The sequence below is a fragment of the Myodes glareolus genome, chromosome 9 (genome assembly GCF_982192425.1).
Source record: "Myodes glareolus chromosome 9, mMyoGla1.1, whole genome shotgun sequence".
In the NCBI taxonomy this organism is placed as follows: domain Eukaryota; kingdom Metazoa; phylum Chordata; class Mammalia; order Rodentia; family Cricetidae; genus Myodes; species Myodes glareolus.
Window position 1 is genome coordinate 90512772 of NC_142034.1, and position 26582 is coordinate 90539353.

The following is a 26582-nucleotide window of genomic DNA, read 5'->3' on the forward strand; positions in this document are numbered from 1 at the left end:
AGCCTTTTGGAAGAGCCCTGCAGCCATAGTCACATGACATGATTGATGAACTTGGTGGTGGGAGTAGTAACAGTTGACTTTTCTGAGTCTGATGACAAATGGCCAAAAAGCTAAGAAAACAGAGATAAAAAAAGGAACTAGAGAAGAATTTCATGTATCCAGGGAAGGATGCAGTTGTTGTGTTAGCACAGCAGACATTTGACCTGTGACGGCGAAGTGAGCAGGTGAAGAGTCGATGAAATGCTCGCTGGGTCCAGCAGCCAGGAGCGTTGACAAGCTGTACAAGTGATGACAGCAAGGGGAGAGGGGAATGGTTTGATTTCTTGTATGATCTTATCCTTTCTTTGTCATCTGTAAAAGGTTCCATACTGTCCGAAAATGTGCCTGTAGAATTAATAGAAGTTTAACCTTCTGTATTTTCTTCCCTTGTCTTTGTATACTGTATTCAAATTTTATTTTAGGAAAGTTGATCAAGTAACATGCATACAAATTACTGTGGTTTTTATCTACTGCCTTCTATGCATCTGAACTTAGGTGGAGTTTGTCAGATATGAGAAGATTTGGGCTATGCCCCCTTAAAAGTTGTTTTCTTTTGTAACTGTTAGCAGGTTGTAAAGTATGGAAATTTTACTCCATATGAACTGTGGATGGTCAGCAGTGTGTGTTTAAAAGCACCATTGCAGACCAGTCCAGTTCTGTAAGTTGGATACAGCATTCATTCCCATTGTCTTGGAGATAGATAATATAGTTAAGTAATATAATTCATCGTAAAGTTACTTAGGAGAATATTATAGAGTGATAAAAATAAACAACAGACATACTTAATGATGAATGTCAGAGGTTTGGTAAAGAGAAGTAACTCAGGAAGCTACATATAGCATGAAATCTTTAATAAAACTTTTAAATATGTGTGACAAGTGAGAAATTCATTATCTAAGAATATATGCAAAAGTGGTAAAACTGAAATGCAATAAGAATAATAAGCACCAGGTATAGGATCAAGGTCATCTCTAGGGTGAGTGGTAGCTGACAAGCATAGGAAGGGTTTGGAAGTAGACATGACAGTGTCTGAGGCCTCCTAAATTAGATATATGCCTTTTACTTAATGTATATTACATATTTGATTTGCATGAATATCAAATATTACATTAAAATGTAGCAAGTCAAGCGTAGCAAGGTGGCTCAGTGGATTAAGGTGCTTGCACAATGCCTAATGACCTGAGTTTGATCCTTTAAACTCACATGGGGAAAGGAGAGAACTCACTCCTGCAAGTTTTCCTCCACACATGTTCTGTGGTATGTGCTTGTATGCATGTGTGTACATACACACACACACACACACACACACACACACACACACTTGTAAAAATCAGATGCTTTTCTCCAGAAGAAAATTTAATGAAACTATAGCTATTCAAAGACTTGGATAAGATTAACTTAAAATGAATAATTGGTGGTTATATATATATATTAAAATATCATATTATATTAAGTCACACCCAATTCGTGATGTATACAAGTAGAACTTTTTATAGTTGGACTACTATGTAATAATATTTGAAGATATGTCTGGTACATAGAAAAATTTTAATACATGTTTGTTTTTCATTTTTGTAGTCAAAGTCAATGAAAAGAAATTTGTCTACCTTTTAAAGATACCTATAGTATGTTCAAAAGTAATTGTTACAATATTACAGAGCACACCAAGCATTGCTCTAGCTTGTACATTGTCTGCAGTAGTATTCAATTTCTTTTGTGCAGACTCAACAGTTCAGTTAATGTTGAACAAAGAAAATTATATGCTTTAGTTATGTGTGCTTTAATTTAGATGCTTAATGGCTTTTAATGTTACAAAATAAGTTTATTATTATATTATGGTCTCATTTGTATTATATTGTCTTGCTCTCTCATATCTGTGGTGATGTGGTCATGGTTTACAAAAACAATAATCCCTAAGAAATAGGTCATTAACAGTAGTTAACGATTGCTTGTGATCTGTGGTAATGACTGATTTCTTTTGGATTATTGCAGTTATAAACCATAATTACAGATTATTACAGCAATAATTATTTTGTTAAAGAAAAATGTTCTATGCTTGAACAGCTGCTTAAACAAGTGCCTTGAATATTTCAGAATAAAGAGAAAAATGGAAAATTAAAATGAAAATTTAGTCTTATAAAATGAGATTCTAAGAGATTTATAGATATGAAACTTGTGTACCAGACCTTTACTTCTAAATTCAGTTTAGATACGTTTGTTGACATGGTATTTTGAACTTCCTGATGTAGTTTTGTGGTGAAAATAATGTTTTGGTATTGTCCTTGAGGTGTCCAGCATGACGTTTTGATGGACATTTAGGTAATGAAGAGCTTGCTGTAGTCAGGAATGTTACCGTCTCCCACCTCCTTCTTTTGTGTTGTGTGCTTGTGAGCAAGAGCTGAGGACACCTGCTGCCACGCGAGGCACATGCTGTCATGTGTGTGTGTGATTGTTCTTCACTGTAGTTCCCATGTGTCTTCAGTCTTGTGTGTCATTGTCCTGTGACTACACGTTTGTACCCTTTGGCCTACTTCTTCCCATTTCTGGCCATTGATGGGTATCCACTATTCACTGTATAGAGCAAACTCTTGTTTAGATTCTGCTGATAAGTGAGAACATGCATTATTTTTCCTCCTATGTCTAGTTGACTTCTCAGTGTGACTTTTCAGTGTGTTTTTTGTTGAAGACTGAATTTTAAATAGAAGTTTGGGAGAATGGTTTGATATTTATATGAGAACTGTAATCTCATCTTTAGCTGAATGTGTCTAAGGGCTTTCTGATAGCACCTCATTGTTTCTTGCTGACATTTCCTCCTCCTCATCAACCAAAGTCCCTAGAGACTGTGACTTCTCAGTCCAGGACAGGGCACATGAGCACCTTATTTCTCAAATAAATCAGTGAACTTGCATTTAATGTTTTAGAAAAATGCCTATAACTTGTCACATGATACATATAAGTGTTATTATTTGATATCCAAGGTGTCATTTTGAGGTCATAATGAACTAAAGTAAATTTTTTGAGTGTTGAGATGTCTCATGTATGGCTTCATTAGTTTACTGTTAGACAGAAATCACCCTGGTTTAGGAAGCTGAGCCTGCTGGTTCACCTCTCAAACATAGAGTACTTCAATGCTCCCTCAGACCTTTACATACTGAGTTACACCTTCCAAAAACTTGCCAGAAACTCGTCAGTGTTTTCTGAATGTCTCTTCTTGAAGAATTTTTTTAATTGATTTTTATTGAGCTCTACATTTTTCTCTGCTCCCCTCCCTCCTTCTCCCCTTTAACCCTCCCCTAAGGTCCTCATGTTCCCAATTTACTCAGGAGATCTTGTCTTTTTCTACTTCCCATGTAGATTAATTCTATCTAAGTCTCTCTTAATGTCCTCATTGTTGTCTCAGTTCTCTGGGATTGTGGTTTGTAGGTTGGCTTTCTTTGCTTTATGTTTAAAAACCACCTATGAGTGAGTACATGTGGTAATTGTCTTTCTGTGTCTGGGTTACCTCACTCAAAATTATGTTTTCTAGATCCATCCATTTTCCTGCAAAATTCAAGCTGTCGTTATTTTTTTCTGCTATGTAGTACTCCATTGTGTAAATGTACCACATTTTCCCTATCCATTCTTTGGTCGAGGGCATTTAGGTTGTTTCCAGATTCTGGCTCTGACAAATAAAGCTGCTATGAACATAGTTGAGCACATGTCCTTGTGGCACGATTGAGCATCCTTTGGATATGTACCCAAAAGTAGTATTGCTGGGCCTTGATTAAGGTTGTTTCCTAATTTTCTGAGAAATCACCACACTGACATCCAAAGGGGCTGTACCAGCTTGCATTCCCACCAGCAATGCAGTAGTGTTTCCTTTCCCCCACAACCTCTCCAGCATAAGTTATCATCAGTGTTTTTGATCTTGGCCATTCTTACGGGTGTAAAATGGAATCTCAGAGCTGTTTTGATTTGCATTTCTCTGATGACTAAGAATTTTTTTTCAGTCTGAAATGTTTATTTTGTTTATCGTATAATCAACATTGAGGAAGTAGATGTGATCAGTTATATCTAACCTTTATGAAAGCAAAACTCTTTGTCAAAGAGGAAACAATTCAAAATTCTTAAGTAATATGTGATTTCATTTTCTGGTATGGCTTTTGAAGACAGAATAAAAATGTAAATGTTAGTATATTTTTATGGTTTTTTTTTGAGACTGATATACCGTTAAAGGGGTATTATTCAACAATAATAGTAATAATAGTCAAAACAGGCAGAGTGAGTACTTCCAACACTGCCATGTGTGCGTTATGGAAGCAGTTAAATCACTAGTGTAATAAATACCAGACATAAGACTTGAAGCTAGCCTTTGCTCTAGGCGGCTGATGTATTGCTTAGCATGCTGCTTTTTCCTGTCCCTGCCTCTCTTGAGACAGCCTCCCTATGTAGTTAATAGACCTGCATCATCATTCCTAGCAACCTCTACTTTTTTGTTGTTGGTTTTTGTTTTTGTTTTTGTTTCGAAACAGGAATTCTTTGTGTAGCTCTAGCTGTCTTAGAATTAGCCTTAGAATGTAGAGGAGGCTGACCTTGAACTCAGAGATCTGCCTGTTACCACCTTCTGACAGACTTCTGCTTTTTAAAATAAATACTTATCATTAAATGGAGAAATATGAAAATTACATACACGGAAAAAGTTTTGTCTTTTAATTAGGCTTCTTAAATAAGAACTAAGTAGCATATGGTTCAATTCACATTAGTGGAAAGCCTCCATATTCAGTTTTTAAGCAGTACTAGTATATGGTGGGGTATTTAGTCCTGCATTCTCAGCACTAAAGAGGTCGAGGCAGTAGATTGTGAATCTGAGGTCAGCTTGGCCTACATACATAATGTGTTCAAAGATTGACTACATTATGTAGTAAGACCATATCTCACACAGCATCAAGCCCCCAAGGAATAGGGACATAGTTCAGTAACACAGTGTATGCATAGCATATTTAAAAAAAGAACAACAGCAGTAATTATTATCTAAATAGTATCTAAATATCTAAAGTGACAAAGTGTGAGGGAGGTAATTGGTCATTATTTACTTTTAAATTTATGCTTTGCTGTGAGAAATAGTGTTATTCGGAGTGGGAGTGGGGCACACAGGGTCTTGCTGTGTAGCCTGATCTGGCTCCTAAACTCAAGGCAGTATTTCTGTCTTAGTCTTCTCGGGTCATGGGTCTGTAGACTGAGTTTTATAGCAGAGTGTTTTAAAATAGTAACTCCCTTAGGGCAGGTAAAATGTTACATTCAATAAAAATTATACCTGCAGTATTTCAGAATTACTTTTATTTTAGAAGTGAGTAATAATTCACACACAGTGCAACCGTTAGTCTGTTCACTGGTTGGAGTCACTGTTAAGAGCCTCATGATTGCTGGGATTCTAAGAGATACAGCTGATTCTTGTTATTTGGTGATAATGGTCTATATAATCAGAACACCATATTGACAAATATCAGATCATTGTTTCTATTGTTCCTATTGGGCTGTAGCATTTCCATCAAACATATAACCATTTTTCATGTATAAGTCTTAATAAGGGCTCTTTTTTTAAAAAAAAAATATATTGTTGATTCATTAACATTGAACGCAGACCCAACAGCACTATTGACTCATACCTGCACACAGCTTATCTAGCACATAGCATGTTACATAGAAGGTACATGTCTTAGTTACTTTTCTGTTGTCATGAAAAAAAAAATCCATGACCAAGGCAGCTTAGAGAAGGAAGCATTTAATTGGATCTTACAGTTCCTCACCATTGTGGCCATAGCACGACAGCAGGCATGGTGGTGGAATGGCAGCTGAGAGCTCATATTCCCTTTCATAAACAGAAAAGAGAGTATTGGGGATGGCTGGAGGCGCCCTCCCCAAGTGACCTTCTTCCTTATCCTTCCCAAATGGTTACCAAGTGCCTTACAGGACATTTTAGAACACTTTAGGACATAATACCCCACCCCACCCCATTCAGGAACACAACATAGCATTTCGTATAACACCTGGGCTATCTCAAGGATTGAAATCACTAATGGTGTAAAAATGGTGGGGGGGGGCAATAGAAAAAAAGAGACTAAAGAGACTAACAGAATGCTGGTTAGAGCTGAAATCGTGTACACCAGACAACCTTTAATGTTCTACAATCTATGTGAATTATGTGAGTACCAATTTAGAGTTACAAATAAGTTTTAACAAAAAGGTAAATTTAAAAAATCAGGGAATTCACTGGGCAGAGGATCTCTGAGTTCAAGGCCAGCCTGGTCCACAGAGTCAGTTTCAGGACAGTCAGGGATACACAAAGACATCCTGTCTAGGAGTGGGGGAAGGGGAAGAGTCAGGGAATCTATAAATAAGAGTTAGTTGTAGCACATCTTGTGTAGAATGTGCAACTTAAGAAGTATAATTACAGTTTATATTTATTTTTGGTGAGTGTGTGTTTCAGTGTTCAATAAATTGCAATGTTAAACCAATAAAACATGCCAGGCCATGATTTAGACTGTGAAGTTGATTAGAGAACTGAGCAGACAAAAGGACCTGTTCTCGTGCAGTTTACAGTCTGCTGGAGTTGGCAGAGATGGACCATGTTAGAAGTCCTTATGTGCTAAAATAGAAGGCTGTGAAGCGGGGGGACTGTGTTCTACATAATTGTTACCAAAGCCTCTTGATTTATCAATTAACAATTGCTTTATTATCTCAATTTTCTGAGATAATGGGCTCTTTGAGTCATTGTAGTTAGCTGATAGCCAGGGCTCGAGTTGCCTGTGTTCATCTTTCTCATCAGTCTGCTTTTTATGCTATAATTCTTGGACCTAAACATAAGAGTCAGGAAAGTCTCAGGAGAATATGTAGGTATAAATGGGTTAGGCATATCTTTCTTAGCAAACATCTTCAAACAAACAATAACAACAGTAGGTAGTTGGAGTATATCAGAAGTAAAGATTTTTCACTGAAGAACATCATCAAGAAGGTGAAAATAAAACCTAAAGACAATGCAATTAAGAACTTTTACAACTCAATAGTGACAAATCTTAAATAGCTAAAGGATTTCAATAGACTTTTCTCTATAGAAGGCATAAAAGTAGCCAGTAAACACATGAAAATATGCTAAAAACCATTAGTCATGAGGGAAAGAATTTCAAGGTAACATTAAGACACCATCTCACAACCACTAGGGTAAATGTAAAGAAAGAAGACAATTACAGGTGTTAGTAATGACATTTGTGAGCATAGGATTTCATACTTCATTAGCAGGTTTGCCAAAGGGAGAGTGATGAAAACAGTGTGAAGGCTCCTTAGCACCGGAGTGGCTCCCAGTGACACAGTAGTAGTTTCTCCTAGGTGTGTACACAGTGTCCATCACAGTGTTCTGTAATAGCCATGAGACGAAAATATCCCAACGCCCAGAAACTGAAGGAGTTTGTCCTTAAAATGCGACTTCTCCAAACAGTGGCATGCTTGTTCCTTCAGAGAGGAAACGCCACCACCACACCTATCTTTATCAAGTTTAATTTTAGCACACTTAATCATTGTGAGATTTAATTTTGTTAGTAGGAAAACACTTAAATTTTGTAGTGTTGATTGCGCAACCCTGTTTGTTTGCTTTTAAGCCTGAGTTGTTTGGTATATGAGTTTTTATTTCAGCAGACCTGAAAGTATAATAAATCCATGGATTAGGTGGTCCCTGGGAGAACACAGTATTGTCATGGTTATAGGATTTGTCTTTATCAGTATTGAAATTGGCAACTATTGTGATAAAAATATTGTTGGAAAAACTGTCAGTGAGCAAGGGTCTAGTTTTTAGAATAAGGAGAAATAACCTATAGGAAAGTATAAAAGTACATCATCCTGTCTCAAAAAAACAAACAAAATTGATGTAAGGGGTAAGGATGAGTACTTTTATGATTAAGAGAATATTCTAGAAGTAAAAATGAGTATTATGAATATTTACTCCATACTCAAGTTGCAAGATTCAACAGACTTAGTATAAAAAGCCACAATAAATGTTAGCATGCTTACCAGGGGAGATTATATGTTGTCTAGACTTTGTTGTTGAGCTGGAAACACTTTTGAAGCAGAAACATGAGTTTGGCTTCTTACATGGGCTTTGTGCTGGTATCTTTCTTAATACATGCTGTGGTACTTGTCTGTTTTGTGATGTGTTTCTTGATCACATTAGTTATTCAGCTTTAACTGGTTCATGTTGTTGATGGATAGGCCACAACATTGGCAGTTTCTGATTTGTTCAAGTTTTTGTGATAGACAAAAGAGTGTGTATTTGCCAAAATGTATTTCTTATTTATAGGGTGTTTGTATGAAGCAGGTTGAGTATCCCCTGCTCTCCAAAGGGAATGGTTTGTTGATTGCTGCAGTATAATCATGAATGCTAATATCTGCAGGAAAAGCACTGTTGAAAATGTGTTTGTTCTTCCCAAGTCCTTTAACAAGCACAAACATTTTCTTAACTACATCATATTTAAATAAATACAAAGGCCACATGACTGTTTTATTTTTTAAAGATTTGCTTTCTTTTGTGTGTATGAGTACTTTGCCTGCATGCTTGTATTTGCACCAGATGCATGTCTTGTGCCTACAGAAATCAGAAGTGGGCATTGTATCTTCTGGAACTAGAGTTATAGGCAATTGTGAGCCACTGTGTGGGTGCCTTAACCACTGAGCCATCACCCTAGCCACCATTATTTAATAAAAGAAATATAATTAATTTTGGGTGAAATAGTTTGCTTATTTTTAAAAAATCAGTTTTCAAAAATGACACACAATTTCTTTGTGAAATGACATTTTTATGTTGTTAAATATTCTTACAGATCTCAAAAGTTTTTAGAGATCTTAGTACTTGTATTGATAAATCCAGAGGCCTAACATAATATTCCTTAAAGCGCATCTAGCCAGTAATTCCATTCCTAAAGTTACTAACTTTGGCTTCTTTAAAGTAAAACTTGTGAAAACTATAGATATTTCCACTTTGGTGGATGAGTGTATGTGTGTGTGTGTTTGTGTGTGTGTGTGTGTGTGTGTGTTCATTTATGTACATGCACATATGTATATTTATGTGGAACCATAATCCAACCTCAGATGTTGCTCCTCTCTGCTGTTTGCTCTTTTGAGTCAGGATCTCACAACTAGCCGCCAGCGTTACCATGCAGGCTAGACTGCTGGCTTGCCAGGGAGCCCCAGTAGTCCGCTTATCTCTGGTTCCTGATGCTGGGCTTATCAGTGGGTGCCACCACACCCAGCTTATTTGATGTGGGTTCTGAAGACCAAACTGAGGTGCTTATGAAACAGATACTTTACTAAGTTAATTCCCTAGCTCTTTGTTCCATTATGTAAAGCAGCATAATCTTTGATATTTTTAGACATTAAGGTAACTCAATAATCAGTGAAATGCATAGAAAAAAATCTGGATTTTAAAATATGAAAAAATCTTAAGAGAGACAGTTCATTATTATCTGTATTTTATAAGCAAAGTAGTTTCAAAATGAAAATGGGTAGACAGACACCATCATAAAATTGACCATTCAGAACAGTGGTGATAAGAGGATTTGTTGTGTGTAGACTTGATATGTACCTGAGTGGCCAAGAAGTCCACTGTGAAGTGTAACCTAACTTCAAACTTGCCATCCTTATACCTGACACTTCCAAGTTTGTCATTAGTATGTATACTATCATACCCAGCCCACAAGAATACTCTTTTGGGGGCCGGAAAGGAGACAGAATGTCATTGTTGAGCCCAAGCTAGCCTGGAATTCATGGAGATCCTGCTGTCCTGCTCTAGCACCCCACTTTTCCTCAGGGCTGGATTACCTCTACTGTGACCACATAATTGTGCTTTTTTACTGGATAACAGGACTGGCCATGCACAATACATTTATTTATTTATTTTTGTTATTTGGTTTTTGGGACTGAGTCTCTATTCTGTAACTCTGTTGGAAATCACTAAGTAGACCAGGCTGGCCTCAACTCAGAGATCTACCTGCCTTTGCCTACCTACTGCTGGGATTAAAGGTGTGTATCACCATGACCAAATATGTTAAATTTAACTTTAATCACATCTTACTTTTCCCCATTTGCAAATGAAAACCTTAAGACTTAAAGAGGTAAGTAACTCATAAATTGAAACAGATTGGCAGAACTGGGATTCATACATACACTTTTTTTTTTCTTGCTGGAAGACCTGCTAATATCAGTGCTTTGATAAACATCAAAGCCCAGTGTTCTACTGTCTGTTGAAAACCAACTTTATAATAGTTAATTATTTGTTTAGAAGAGTATGATTTTGCTCATTTAGGATTTTCTGAAAAATAAACTTCTTTATAATTGATACTTCTCATCTTTTTTCTTTCTTGTAAGGACGTCTTGCATGGCTGATATACTTAGTTGGCACAGTTGTAGGGGGGAGATTAACATACACCAGTACAGATGAGCACGATGCTATGGATGGAGAATTGTCCTGCCGGTGAGTAATAGTTATTTACTATAGTTAAGAAATTTAGACTTTGAATTAGCTTTATATGGCCTGATATAAAGTGATACCCTTGGTCTTTGGGTATTAGTTCCCTTTTTCACAAAAAAAAAAAACCAACCAGCACACAGAGATTATTTGATTCTTCAACAAATAGATTCAAATTTACTTGATTTTTACCCCCTAGTGCTAGTGATCAGAGCCGTAATAAGCTATTGGATGACTCTCAACACTTCTAAATTGAGGGACATTCTTGTGAATAATGTCAACAACTTGGTTTTCCACAGATCTTTCTTGATCAAATATCATATTTTCTGCACAATCACTCAATTTTTGTTTCGTTTTGTTTTGGTTGAAGACTTAAAATTCCAATGAAAATAAAGACCATGCAAATGTTTAGAGTGCTATTGTAAAGAGCCTTTGGGTAGTGTGAATGTGTGGGGTGTGTATACTCTGCTTGTGTGTTTGCAACTGTTTTAAAAGCAGAAAATGCTCCAGCATAGTTTTGTAACAAGAGAAATGAAAACAGTATCTAATCTATGGCTGTTTAAGGCTCAGATGAGTTAACTTTCTAATGCTTAGAACAATGTCTGGTAAATATTGATGGATTACAAACACATACCTGTTTAAATAAAACACAATTTGTGGACATTTAATTTAAAAGTTAAGTAACCTGAAATATACTATGGATTTAAAGTTGATTTTCAAATTTTATGTTGATTTTCAATTTTTCTTTATTATAAATTGCCTCCAAGCAAAGATTGGTTTTTATAGCTTGAAAGAATTTCATTAGACTTAATTTCTTAAAGCTGACTAGATCATCAAAGTGTCTATAACAGTTTAAGGACTCATAGTAAGTATTACCAATTGGCCTCTGGAAGAGTTGTATTTGTCAGCATCCGTAATCTGAAAGCCTAAAATTCACAGTGCTTTAAAATATGAAACTAAATTCCAACCCAACTAGAAAATCTTCTAAAATCTAAAAGCCCTGAAATCTGAAATACTTAGATACTCATATATACCAATTTATCTTCCAAACCCAGAGCCTGTCGACGTCACCATTTCTCAAAGATTATTATAGTTTATAGGCTAGTATAACAAATACCTTAGGTTAATTTGTATGTTTGATTCTGTAAGCATTTAGCATTCTTTTTAATTCTAATTTTTATGATTTTATTTTTTATTATTGGTATTTATATGTATCATATATCTTTCTTTTTTGCATGTGTAGTATATGTATGTGTGTATGCTCATTCCTGTGAGTAGAGGCAGATGTTTGTGGCTACGGTACAGATGTGTACATGTGGAGGCCCAAAAGACATTAGGGGTCTTCTGTCACTCTCCGATTACTTACTGCAGTCAGATCTGTCATTGATTTTAGTTCATCTGGCCAGCCAGTTTGCCACAGGGATCACCATTTCCTACCTCCTGAGTGTGAGGATTACAGCTGACCACTATACCTGCTCACGTTTTTTTATGGGTTCTGGGGATTCCAACTCTAGTCTTCTCACTTGCACAACAAGCTCTTTGCTGCTAAGCCATCTCATTGGTCCCTACCTTACTTTTTTGTGATTTTCTTTTTAAACTTACTTATAATAAATCAGTTTATATTAAAGTTCTTAATATTTTACTATTCAAACTATTAACCAAGGCCACCTCCATATTTTAATGGCTTGGAATGCCACTCATACAGAATTCTTATGTCTTTTCTTAGGTCTTTCATGTTTCCCTTGATCCAGAATTAGTCTGTTGTTCCAATACTATTTATTACTCCGGTAAAATCCTTAAAAATAATATTTAGTTGTTGCATTATTTTTAAATAGATTCTCTCTCTCTTCTCTTTCTCAGTGTGTGTATGAGAGAGAGAGAGAGAGAGAGAGAGAGAGAGAGAGAGAGAGAGAGAGAGAGAGAGAAAGAGAGAGGATGGGAGTAATGTGTGGGTGTCTTAGTTAGGATTTCTGGGGCTGTGAAGAGACACCATGACTGCAACGACTCTTATAAAGGAAAGCATTTAATTGGGGTGGCTCACTTACAGTTTCACAGGTTAGTTATTTCCATCATGGTGGAACATGGCAGTGTGCAGGCAGACATGGTGTTGGAGAAGGAGCTAAGTGTCCTACATCTTGCAGTTGTCTGAAATACTAGCCAGTATCTTGAGCATATATGAGACCTCAAAGCCCCATCTCTACAGTGACACACTTCTCCAACAAGGCCACACCTACTCCAACTACAAAGCCACACCTCTTAATATTGCCATTCCCTTTTTCTTTCAAACCACCACAATGGGCAAATGTGTGTGCGTGCCTGTCAGACCAGAGGAGGTGGTTGGGAGTCTTCTGCTATATTCCACCTTATTTTTGACACAGTCTGTCATTGAACCTAAGACTCACGGTTTGATTATGCTAGCTGACCCACAAGCTTCTGGGATCTGTCTAGCTTTGCCCTGCAATTTTGGGAGTTAACAAGCATATGTGGCCATACATGGCTTTTGTGTCTTTGCTTGGGGATTTGAACTCAAGTCCTCTTGCTTGCATACCATCCACTCTTACCCGACTGAGCCATCTCATTAGCCTTAAATATGTTCTTAAGGTTTTGACAAATGTGTTGTAATTGTGAATAGAATTGTTTTCATTTCATATCCTTTCATCCTTTGTACCATCTTTTTAATAAGATTGAACCTCTAATTATATTTTAATTAAGATACATAGTTTGATTTCTTGAGACAGGGTTTTTCTGTGTAGTTTTGGAGCCTGTGCTGGACCTCACTTGGTAAACCAGGCTGGCCTCAACCACACAGAGATCCACCTGCCACCTGAGTGCTGGGATTAAAGGCGTGAGCCACTACCACCCAGCAAGATAATTTTTTTTTAAGAAAAGATAAAGCTTGAATATATAAAAATACATTTACTTTTACCAAGACTTACTATTTCTTGTAGCAATTTTAGTTGCTTGAAATGTGAATATCAACTGTTTAGGGTCTTTGTAAAATGCTCTTATAATTTTTAAGTACATAAATAAAGCCTGTATCATCTTTTAAGTAATACTGCATATTTTATAAAGTGGAAATGAGGTGCTTCTGCTGTTGTTTGTTTGATATTTTAAAGTTTTCATTATTAAGCAATACTGGCACTATTTCTAGAAAAGTAATATGTCATAGGACATAGAACAGATATCTATCTGCTAATTAGAAGAAAATCCATTTTTTATTTAAACAATGAAACTATTTAACTTTAAATAGAATTTATCTTTTTACTAACCTACATTCCCTAGAAAATTGGATTAAGTGGAACTCATGAGCTGATATTTTATAAGAATATTGTGATAAATTATATTTTTCAGAGAAGTGAGGATAGGAGAAAATAAGAGATGATACTTGTCAACTCTTACTGCTCTGGTTGCTGTTTTTTGCGACTCATCTTTATGATAAATTTGTTTATGAACATCAAATCAGTTCTCATGGAGCTTTTGGTCCAATATGCAGATGTACATAAGGGTAAAAACAAAAACAGCAAAAAGTCCTGACTTCTTGTTGCTCAGTTTCTCAGCTGAGTTTAAAAGACAGCTTCCTGCTTTCTGGTTTCCCTGCCCACAGTATAAACCCACAAGCCTTCGCGGGCTCCTCTGCCACATTTGTCGTGCGTTTGTTCTTTTTTCCTCTGCTCACCATGGCCCGACTATAGTGCTGAAGTACTGTTCAGTGTTTCTACACAAGAAGTCTGTCATGAGTCTCGGAGAAAACATGGGAACAGACACAGTCTTGTTCCTGGGAGTTCTGTGCTAACAAATTAATGATGTACATTAAGTACTATGTCTTTGAGTAGAAGTAGACAGAACAAAAAGTTAATGTGTTGACAGAATGTGACCAGAGGCTGATGGGAGCTGCCCATGTATTTCCAGTGTTCTCAATGCCTGCAGAACAACACTGCTGTAAATATGAGAACCAGCATGCACCGTAGTGTACTACTGAGCAACTTGTACATTCAGCCGCTCTTCCTCACTACTGCGGGAAGGCTTATTAAGGGCAAGCAACTTGTCTGTTGTCTTCTTTCTGTGCCCTGCTTCTTATTGGTTGAACTCTATGCCTGGGGTCTTTAACTCCCTTCCCCTCCTTTAGTGTGCTTAAAGGGGAGGTGGAGAAGTTAGAGCTTTCTGTTGATCTGACCTGTTGAGTTGCCTGAAGATACAATGAATCTTGACTTTTGTTTCCCTGGTGTGGAGTTGTAGCTTTAGGAATTATGTGACTCCCTCCTGGAACGTCAAGACAAGTAGAGGATATCAGAAGCCAAGTGAGGTCGATGGGTGTGCAAGCCAGGCAATGCATATTCAAAGTGGGTATGTATCAGGGACCTCTGAGTGCCAGCCTCAGTGTCCCCTCAGGATTCAGAAGAAGGTTCACAGCAAGTGAAGGAACTTAGAAAGATCTGAGGGCAAGATGAACTCTCCACTATGTACTTTTCTGCATCAGTTTGTTTATTCTTCTCCTGCTGTTCTCCTCAGTTAGTAAAGTTTTCAGCTTACATACACATGCAAAACAAAGGCAATTCTCTGGGCTCGGACATCCTTTTATCTTTGAAGGTCCCAAATGTGGTCTGTATGAAAGACTGCTTTCCTGAGTACATGTCCTGCCAAAATAGTTGCAGGGAGGTGACTCCTAATGTATCTCAGGGAACAGAATGGAGATAGGACCGTGGGAACCAAGGTTTCTGGCTACATGATTAGATTCTCTCATTGGAGTTCTCATCAAGTAAGCAAAAGAAGAAGGCAAGTTTTTAAATGTCCACAGTCCTTGTGCGACAAATAGATCCAGTTATAAAGCATGTCCCAGTAAATATTCTGTATATCAGAACTATATAGCTAAATGAAAAGTCTTCTACTTGACCACCCACGGATACATGTGCCCATAAGATTGAGATGCAATCATGATATTACATATACACATAACATGTGATTGCATACTGCAATGTAGATATGGGAGACACCAAGCTGCTTAAGCAAAAGTGAGAAATAGCTTTTAGAGTTGATGGTCCAGTGGACCTTGTCTCTGATGGGGTGACATCTGAACACTAATTACCACCTGCTTCTCATGGCCCATGACAGGTACATGGTAAAATTTGCATCTTGCTTGTAAACAACATTGATCTTGTATGTGCTTTAGAATATTGGGATTCTAAACTTTAAATAGTCATCTTATGTACGATTGTGAAATAACAGTTACATATGCAGAAGTTCCTGTAATTGGAAGTGGATCACCATTGTCTCTATATTGTAGGAATTTGGATATCTTCTCTTCCTCTCTGACCACCCTATCCAAATAGACCATATCCTATTTTAGCTTTTGTTGTAGTTCTTATACATGGTTGTGCGTTATACTAAAATAATGGAAGGAGTAAGTGTTAACACTTTTGTTCATTGATATATTTTTTGTTCCTCTGCTTGGCAACCCAAGAGAGTGTAGGATTGTCTCTAACTCACTGATAAAAGATACCGTGTACATTTGTAGCTTGATCACAGCAGTGCCAGCTGTGATGCCTTCTCAATGTTGCCCACAGTTTCTCGTTTCGGCAATTCTTGTCTTCCAACTTTCAAGGATCTACTAAATTGTTTATTGAGAATGCTTCACCCTGTATGTATCTGCAATTCAATGACTAGAATTAAATTTCTGTCTTCTGCCTTCTTTAGCTCTAAGTCTTCATATGTCTAATCTCTGACCACTCAGTTGCCCAAGCCTGTGTCAATCTTATCATTCCCTTCATTTTATTTTCCAACGTCCACATCCTCAAGTGCTGTCTGAGCCGCTTTGTAGTTACTCTGTTTTTGGTGCTTTTATCTTTTACCTGGACCAGTGTTATTGCCTTTAGAATGAACTGTTTGCTTCCTCTCTGCAGCCAAACAGCCATTCGAAAATCCAGACCTGATTATTTCATTCTTCTGTTTATGTTCAGGAATTAGTATTTTCCTAAGGTTTAAGATATGTTTTAATCAGGTTGATGCTGCATAACTGCTCCATTTCTCAGAGAAAAACCCTCCAAATTTAAACTATCAAGGACAAATAAAACATAGTACCTGTGCCTGTTGTAGTCTGAATGTAATTCGTCCCCATAAGCTCATAGGGAGCAGCACTTTTATTAACTGTGGCTTTTTTGGAGTAGGTGTTGCTTTGTTGGAAGAAGTGTGTCACTCTTGGGGTGGGCTTTGAGGTTTCCTATGCTCAAGATATACCCAGTGTCTCAATTCACTTCCTGTTGCCTTTGGATCATGATGTAGGACTCCTTCTCCAGCACCATGTCTGCCTGCATACCACCATGTCCTGACATGATGGTAATTGACTGAACCTTTGAAACTGTAAGCCACCCAATTAAATGTTTTCCTTTATAAGAGTTGCTGCTGTCAAGGTGCTCTTCACAGCAATAGAAACCCTAACTATGACAGTACCCAAATAACAAATGCACTATGAAGCTGTACAAGGTAGAAAAGGGTAAGAGGTACAGTTAGTATGTAGCAGCCCTGTTCCTAAAATTGTAGAAGCCTATCATGTAAAGTTGGGAAAGGTGACATAGACCTAAAAGGTCATTCTAAGTTGTCCTTAACCAAAAAAAAAAAAAGAATGCATGTTAACACAAGACATTTAAAAGGTATACTAAAATAATAGTCTGTAACAGAAAATGTCTTCCTTAAGAAATGAAGGGGTAATGTTAGTCTGGAATTTAGCATAATTGTATATGCACTTGCTGCGACCTCATAGATATTTCTTAAATTTTTATCTGAAAGTGAATGGAAGAATAGATTTGGGTCATTTGATGTTTAAGTTTTGTGGTGTGTGTTGTGTGTCTCTGGTGTTGAGGAGTGTAAGGATAAGAAAACAAAATATGATGGACAAAAACGATCAAGAGTAATACGATGAACTGAACCTGTTTTGTTATGGTTTCTCAGCTTCTTTTTTATTTTTTCAGTACCAAATGTTTTCTTCAAAGAGTAGCAATGACGAAATAATACATTAAAAAACAATAAAAACAAACAATAAACAACCAAGATCCAAGTAATAAAAGTAGAGACATAGAGAGATTACAAATTTAAATTTGCAATGTTTTAAACATTTGTCAGTCTAATAAAACATTGATACTATAATCAATTGTTCCTGGGCTTTGGCTCTATGACATTCTAAGACCATGATTGATGAATGATGCTTTTACAGTTTTGATGAAAATATGCCTTCGTGGATCTTTCAGAAGTAAAGCCTCCTTAAATCCATTTAATACTGTAGGAGTCCTTCTTCCCCCAGGTCATTCTAACAGTGGACCCAGAGACTGAATTGTTATGTTTGACTCTTCTCTTTGCTTCCAGCATACTTCCTAGAGCAGGAGAATTCTGCTAGTTCCAAAAGATCCCTCCTGAAGGCTTTGGGGAACTAATCACTACAGTTTTATTATTGGCAATGTTTGTAGCAAATTGCTCTTGCATATTCCAGGCAGGAGGAACTCCTGCTGCCCTGTTTCCTTCCTTTGCAGCAACATGGACATTCATTCCATCTGGCATCGTAGTGGTAGATTCTAGGGTGAATGACACTTCTGCAGCATCTCCCATATCTCTGTGCCCCATCCATGTTTCTTGTTCTCATGTATCAGAGGTTTGTTGACAGAGATTTCTGTCCGTCTGGGTCCTGCAGCCGTTCAGTCCCAAAGAAACACCCAGAGGTCTACATTAGTCATAAACTGATTGACCTATTAGCTCAGACTTCTTATTAACTCTTTCTTACATCTTGTATTAGCCCATTATTCTTGTCTGTTTGCCACATGATTTGGTACCTTTTTCGGTGAGGCATTCTCATCTTGCTTTCTTTGCGTCTGGGTGATGACTGCAGACTGACTCTTTCCTCTTCCCGAAATTTTCCTGTTCTTGTTGTCGCACCTCTACTTCCTGCCTGGTCACCCCACCTATACTTCCTGCCTGGCTGCTGGCCATTCAGCGTTTTATTAAAATAGAAGTGACTGGGTACAGACCATTGTCCCACAGCAGAGGTTTGCTAAAATCCATACTGCTGTGCACTACAAAATTTCTTTTTGTTCCTGTCACATTTCTTCCAAACTCTCTATTTGACCTAAACTCCAGTTGTTTGAGGTTTTTATATCTCTTTGTTGTACATCTGCTCTGTGTCGTTCTTGGAGCCACAGCAGCCTCTGTGTCATTGGCATGATCTGGTGCTCCTGATGAGCGGTCTCCATAACCACTTTTGCCTTTTATGAGCCTGTGATGTTGGGGTCCATCTGGTCTTCCTGCTGCTTCTCTGTTCAGAGTATCTTCCAGAACACAGCACACTCAGCTTCAGTAGAGCCAGATGGTAGACGTCAGAGTGACCACTCATTCAGTGATTAGCAGGAGTAGGCCTTCATGTCTGTCCAGAGCTTTTGGAGCATCTGGCTTCCCTGAGAACTCAACAGTGTCTTCCTGAGGGTCTTCTTTAGTCTTCCACAGTGACTGTAGTTGTGTCCACCTGGCCACACAAAAGCGGTTTCCTCAGATTGAGGTAGTTTGGGGCATAAGGATAAGATGTGCACTAGCATTTGGAGCACAAAGGCAGTTGCGTTCCCCAAAGTGACACGTTGTCCAGTTCCTCTTTGGCAGTCTGTCTGCTCTAGGTTTAGCATCTGTTAGTGAAAACATTTCTGCCTTTTCTGTATTCCTCTTAGCTTTGTCATTTTCTCCCTCACAGAGGGTCACAGAGGTGATTGGGTAGAGTGAAGGTCTTCTCTCCTAGTTTTCTGAAAAGTTTTATATTAGTAGCAGGCCATCACTGGTGGCTATCCATTTGCCCATTTGCAATTATTGGCAGGATTGCCGCTGATAATGCTTCCTTGGACTGTAGTTCTCGACACTAAAGGCTTTATTGCTCTGCACTTTTACACCTTCCTGCTGACAGTTCTCTCCTCAGAATAAAGGTAACCTCTGTTGCATTTCATGCTTTGGATTCTTTTCATGGATTTTTGTTATTGTTATCAACATGATTTATCTGGCTCTCCCTAACCTGATTTGACATATATGTGCTTGCTTGCCTGCCTCTTTCTCTCTTTTTCTTTTTCCTTCTTTCTTTTTTGTTTTTGGAGACAGGATTTCTCTACATAACTCTAGACTCACAAAGATTTGCCTGCCTCAGCCTCCCGAAGGCTGGGCCTAAAGGTTTGCACCACCATGCCTGACTTCCTGCCTTTCTTACTACTTTTGTCTCTTGCCTCTGATTCTTGCATACCTATATAGAACACTTTTTAAAAATTCTAGAACTTTTATTTTGTTTATGGGTGTTTTGTCTTCATACATGTGTGGTGCCTTTGGAGACCAAAAGGTGACTGACTCTCCTTGAACTGAACTTATAGGCAGTTGCTGCCACGTGGTTTCTAGAAATGGAACCTGGCTCCTCTGGAAGAGAAGTTAGTGTTTTTAACTACTGAGCCATCTTTTCAGCCTCCACTTAAAAATACTTAAATGTGCAATTTTTTGTTCTCTTTCTAAATGTTTATGCCCTCTTTTTATATTTTCTCCTTACACTGTTATATTCCAGGATAATAGGAATTCTTGTTAATTCTTTATAGCATTTCTTATATTATACAACTTGGCATTCATTATTATTATTTGTGAATTTCTGTAGGGTGGGTCTGTATCTTTCTCATTTTTATATTTAACATAGTTCGTATTGGTTTGATGGATATTTATTAATTTGGGTTCCCAAGGGAATCCATAACAATTTTCTAGAATCCATTTCTTGGAACAACTTGGATTTAAGTTTTTTAATGAATGCCTGGTGTGATAGTATATACCTTTAATCTGCACTCAAGAGGCAGAGACAAATAGATCTGTAAGTTCCAGACCATTCTGTATAGTGAGTTCCAGGCCAGCCAGGGCTACAGAGTGAGACACTATCTCAATAAAACAAAGCACTAAAAATTATTTAGTGAGGTGACTTTCTTAATGAAGTTATTTGAACTTACTTAAGTTCTTCCATACTTTTTGCTAAAATTAATTTAAAATATAATATAGGTGTAGGACAGTAAGTTGAACCTGGGGATGAATATTACATGTATCTTTGTGTAGGTGTATATGTATAAAATAAATTTTTATGTAGTCGAGTGCATTGCCTACATAGAATGAACAACATGGATCAGGGCTAGGCAAGGCCTCAATCATTTCATCTTGTAAAAATAAATATTCATATACTTTACTAGGCTGGACTTGGTGGTGAACATCTATAGTACTTGCACTGGGGAGGCTGAGGTAGGAATGCTATAAGTATAAAGCCAGTTTAGGCTATACAATGGAACCTGCCACAACCATGCCAAACCAAGTACTACCCCTCCCCTCACTGATATAATGTATTGTTGTTAATGCAAGGTACTTAAAATCTTCCACCAGGAAATTTTCATAAAATATATATAGTGTTCAAGGATGTTTTCATTCTGAGGATTATATATTATATTATAGAGAAGTAAGAGTTAAAAAATTTGCCCTAATCTTCCTTTCACTTGAAATTAGCTGATAATAATATTTAAAATAATAATGAAAATTATCATTTTTGTAATAATTAGTAATAGTTATTAATAATTTGATATTGAAAATGGTTGGAGTGGGCCTGGTAATACAGTTCTATAATCCTAGCTACTGAGGAAGGTCATAAGGTGGAGGCCTGCTTAGGCAACAGAGTGAATTCAAACCAACTTGGGCAGCTTAGTGAGACTGCTTCAAAATGCAAAGCAAAAAGGGGGACTATAGATTGTGGAATGTTTGTCTAGTGTGTGCAGAGACCTAGGTTCAAACTCTAGCACTGTATCTTTTGCTCACACAGCTTGATTTTCTTAAAAAGTTTTTATCAATATTTTCATGTTTTAGGTAAAATTTTAATGGTTCATCAATAGAGTATTGAATGTAACTTCATAGATATGATTCTCAGTTTTAAAGAATTAAGTCATTATTTTGACATGTTTAGGAATACAAAGTAAATATAAGAATACATTTAATATGCTTTTACTAAAGACACAAGAATGTTTACTTTTATGTCTGTGTGTGTGTGTATATATATATATATATATGTCATACATCTACATGTAACCTTTAGTGGATTATATACTTGCCTATAGGAGTTTCATATTCATACATAAAGACTTGGAGGCTCTAGACCAGTTGTGTCTTATAGAGGCAGGATTTCAGGCGGTTTAAGAAACATTTTCTGGACATGCTTTTATATTTTCTCACTTTTTAGAGTGATTGATTATATGTTTGTAATAAATATCTCAGTATTGTTTCTTTAAGAATTTGTATTAAAGCTTTTTTTTTTCTTCATGGAAAGCGTTTTTCAGCTTATATCTTTAATGGATACCAGATTGCCTCGCCACGCCAATGAAAAAATTGAGCTTGCGATTCTCTGGTTTTTGGATCAGTTTCGTAAAACATATGTTGGTGATCAGCTTCAAAGAACCTCAAAGGTAGGTTTTTACTATCAGAAAGCTTTAGCGTGTTATTGGGGATGAATGTGGGTGGATACACATAGCAGGTGGGAGTTGAGTGACAGATACATCCTGTGACTCTCAGCCACAGACGTGTAATTGTCAGTTAAATCCATCTGTGGAGCTGGTATTGAAACACATGAAAATTTAATTTTTTATACATTTATTATTTTCTCTAAAGGAATAATAAATATTTTTATGTGGATAGTCATGAAATACTTTGGATTAAAAAAACACCTTAATAGATAATGTCTTTTATATTTAAAGATTAGAAACAAGATTTGCTGTTTTAATAGTTCTGAGGTTTGGGAGGGGTCTAACATTTAAGTGATTTCCTATGCATTCCAGTCATTCCTTGGCATTTTTACATGTTAAATCCTGTGGACTAGGAGAGTTTATATGTATACTAAATAGACAGCAGTTAAATCACCATAATGTTGGGAGACTTCTAATATGATAATTGAAAGGTTAGCATCAGAAAGTTTTAAATAAATTGATTTAGAAACATAATAAAAATTATTGAGGGTATTTATTTGAGTCCTGAGGGAATACTTAGGAGTATACATGTCCTATATTTATAGATTCTGCATCCACAGTTCAACCAACTGTGCATTGAAAGCAACATTACATTTGTGTTAAATGTGTTTTGACTTTTTCCCTTTTCAATCTTTCCTAAAAACATGCTGAAATTGCTACAACATTTGTTGTACACATTGTATGTGATCTAAAGAAGATTTAAAATATCAGGAAAGATCTGATTATATGCAAATACAACAAAATATTTGTTTGTTGTAAAACATAGTTTTCCTCTAAGACTGTTTCATGGGGTTAGGAACATACTATAGGGGTAAAGCACTTGGCTTTGCATAGGGCTCTGGCTTCAATCCATGATACTGAATGGGGGTAGGGTAGAAAGGTGGGGAGGAGAGAGGGCAGGAAAGAAAGACTAGCTGATGATTCTTTATGTTAGCATTTCAGGTAAAATTTTTTTACCTTTTAAGGAAGTGATACAATTTGATGTTTTCTTGCTTGAATATATATGGCATTTTATTTACATTTAGATATTATTTTGGAATTCAACTATCATCAAATGACATAGGAAGAACAAAAGAGTAACTGTTTAAAGTAGTCACTAAGACAAAATGTATCTTAAGCTTAGGTGTACTGCTTTAAGATCAAATGTAAAGCAAATTTTGGTAATTGTCTCATATACTGTCCCCAAAGAATTTTTAGTTTGGTTTTGGAACAGTGGATAGTAATCACACTATTACCAGGGTCGTGTTTCTTTGGAATCATAGTGTGGAGAGGAGAAGCTTTCCAATGGTTCTCTTTTAAATGCTTAGGGGAAATTGTAAATGAAACTAATTGTTTTAGATAGATGAGATTTGAGTTTTCTTCAAAGTGTTTGCTTGAGATATAAAACTTACACATACAAACACATATACGTAAGCTTTTAATGTAATATCCTCATGAAAAGCATGAGTGATGGATTAACTTTGTTCACATGTCATCTGACTGATAAAAGGAAGCACTGCTTCTTTTCGTTTAATTTAGTATTTTTGGTACCTGCATTTTAATCTCTTTATCAGAAGCATTTAATCCTATGATGATTTTAATTCAAGGTATTTGTGTAAGGCACTTTCCAATGAAAACAGCTTCAAGAATATTTGGGCTCGTAGTTGCAGAGGTTTCAGATTTTGTGCACTGAGCCCTTTTTTTGGATCTGTTGTGAGGAGCATTGTGGCATCAAGGGAGCCTAGTAGACTCATCTTAAGAAAAGTCCAGTGTAAGCTGTTCCTTTCAGAGAATCCCCACTTTCAAAGCAACTTCTTCCAACCAGGCCTGAACCTCTAATAGTGTATTCAACTATGAATTAATAATTGTATCAATCCATTGTAAAGTTAGAAGTCTTTATGATCCTATCACCTCTCAAAAGACTATAAGCTGTCAATCAAACCCCCATATGGAAGCCTTAGAGAGACAGTTTTAGACCCAAACCAGTAAATTCCTCTTGACTAATACCAAAGTGAGGCCGAACTTCCGTGTTTCAATTTGCCTGACTTGCCGCTGATGGGTCTTGGTGAAGTTCTCAGTTTATGGCTTATGCTTCTTTTCAAAATTGTTTGCACTGTTATGCTAACAGACCAGGAAGACTTGTGCTGCTAATGCAGTAGAGCTTGTGACATTTGATAAGTGCTGTGTTTGACCAGCCCTTGATTTTCCTGACTTTTGCAGCTGAATTCAACCAATCATAGATCAGAAATTTCTAGAACAGAGCTGGGGAAATAGCTCAAAGGTAAAATTTTTTGATGAGCAAGCATAATGACCTGATTTTTGATCCTCAGCACCTCTGTAGAAACTGAGTATGACAGCATATGCTTGTCACCCTAAAAATGTAGGAAGCTTCTAAGCAGAGACAGGTAGTTCTTGGGGGCTTGCTGGCCAGGCATTCAAATCAAAATGGGCAAGCAGCTCCAGGTCCACTGAGACCCTGTCTCAGAAAAGTAAGTAGATAGATAGTGCCTTGTCTTTAAGAAGTCCCTATCTGTCACAGCAGATATCTTAGGCTTACATTACCTTCTTAGTGCCCTAATTGCAATTTTGTTTATATCTGTCTCCTATTTTAGCATTATGTTATTATGTTATGTATTTAGTATTATATACTTGCTAGCAAAATATAAACTGTAATTTGGATTAGTTCTATTTCTGCCTTAATTATTACCAGAACCCCTATGGTCTTGGCATATAACTTACATACTTTCTACTAAAATATGTTCCTTTTGTAGAATTTTACAGAATATGGGCTATAACTCAAGTCTAGTATGTTCAGGTTACAATTTTGGTATCAACAAAGGTAACAGTGTCTTCTGAGTGAAAAAGAAGCTGTAAATCAAGCTGGTCACTTATTGAACAGTTAGTTCCTCTTAGGTTCTTTGCTCAGAACCTAACAAGGGTTATCTAGTTGATTCTCATAAAGCCACTATGGAAATAGTTTTTTATTAACCGTTTTTTTATAAATATTGAAACTGAGACTTTGGATGTTTGAATAACTATGTTTTTGTGTTTGGAATCCATATTTGATGGGATGCTTTAGCCAAAGCCTGTGCTGCCATCGACTTTGTCTAGTCTGTGCTGTGCTGTCTCGCTGGGACACTAAACAGGCTCTCTCATACAGGAACTCCGTTGTAAAGCTCTCTTTGTCTTTCTAATATTTAGGAAGAATTAGACTGAGCCCAGGATGTTTCCATTGTTCTTCTTGTATTTGCTCTGCCTCCTGATTTTACTGGTTTATTTTCTGCTTTTCTCCTGCCTCTTTTCTTTCATCTGCATTGCCATTGCTTCTTACTGATTTTAAAGGATTTTTTTTTTAAATTACACTCCTTGTTTCTGTCCCCCTACCCCACTATGTTCATTATCCACACTGCTACTTTATAATCTTCATAGAAAATGAGAGGGAAATGTGGTGAACTACCCCATGCCTGTTACCCATCTTGGTTCAGTCTCAATGCTTTGTTTCCTTGGATTCATACTTCTATATTTTAAAGTAAACATTGATGACCCTGTTGCTATTTTCATTGTTATTTTTAATCACATTTTGCTCAAAAGTAACAGCTCTCATCAATTTTGTTTTATTGTCATTCATGAGTCTATTCTTTGTTCACATTTCTGTGTATTTGTATAAAAATACAATGTGATTAACTTTATATGAAAGTAGTCTGCCATTGGGATCTTTAGTAACTTGCCTGCTTTGATAAGTCTCTTTTTGAGATTTATCCACGAGCATTCAGATTTATTTATTGTACTTGAATGGTAATACAGTGCATTATTGTGACATTATATAATCATTTATTCCTGTTGATAATGTGCACCGTTTCTAGCTTTTCAATTCTGTAAAACATCCTGTAGTAAATATCCTTGTTCTTCTCTCTTCTTGCTTATATACGAGTTTAAAAAATAATGGAAGTAATTCTAGATTGTAGAATGCATATGTCTCTAGCTTTATTAGGTTGTGCAGTTGTCTTCATAAGTGTTATGACAATTTATTTGCCTCTCGCAATAAGTTAGGTATATTTCATCATTCCTCTTGCAGGCTATATAGTTTGCCAGTCTCTGGGAAATGCAATTTCCCCTATGCTTAAATTTCTTTAGTAGTTCTCACTATTTACAAGGATGAATTTCTCCAGGGGTCGAACCTTGTCCACTTTACAACCTCTTTGGACAATTTATTCAACTCTATGACATATTTTCTGCTGGTAATATTGCTGTTCTTTTTCCTTGCCTATTTATAATCAATATGAAGTAGCTACAAATACATACCCACTGTGTATTAAGGCCAAGTATATGAAGGACATTAGAATGGTCTCTTTCTTTAGTAAATTTTGTTGTTTTTGTTGTTGCTGCTGCTGCTGCAGGTGGTGGTGTGTGTGTACAGGCGTACATCCATGTGTATATGCAATCTTGTGGAAGCCAGAGATCCACCTCAGGAATCATTCCTCATTTGCTACCACCTTGCTTTTGGATACAAAGTCTATCACTTAGCCTGGAACTCACTCACT

The 26582-nt window shown here is 36.8% G+C and overlaps 1 protein-coding gene across 3 annotated transcripts in view; it reads left to right on the plus strand.

Moving 5' to 3' along the window:
- The window catches only part of Ranbp17 (RAN binding protein 17), a 328128-nt gene that overhangs the window by 61562 nt on the left and 239984 nt on the right, over positions 1 to 26582 (plus strand). For all 3 annotated transcript variants that reach the window (XM_085694844.2, XM_085694845.2, XM_085694846.2), the window contains 2 exons: positions 10429 to 10534; positions 21870 to 22005. In XM_085694844.2, coding sequence (XP_085550970.1) covers positions 10429 to 10534; positions 21870 to 22005 — 242 coding nt within the window. The remainder of the gene's footprint in view (positions 1 to 10428; positions 10535 to 21869; positions 22006 to 26582) is intronic.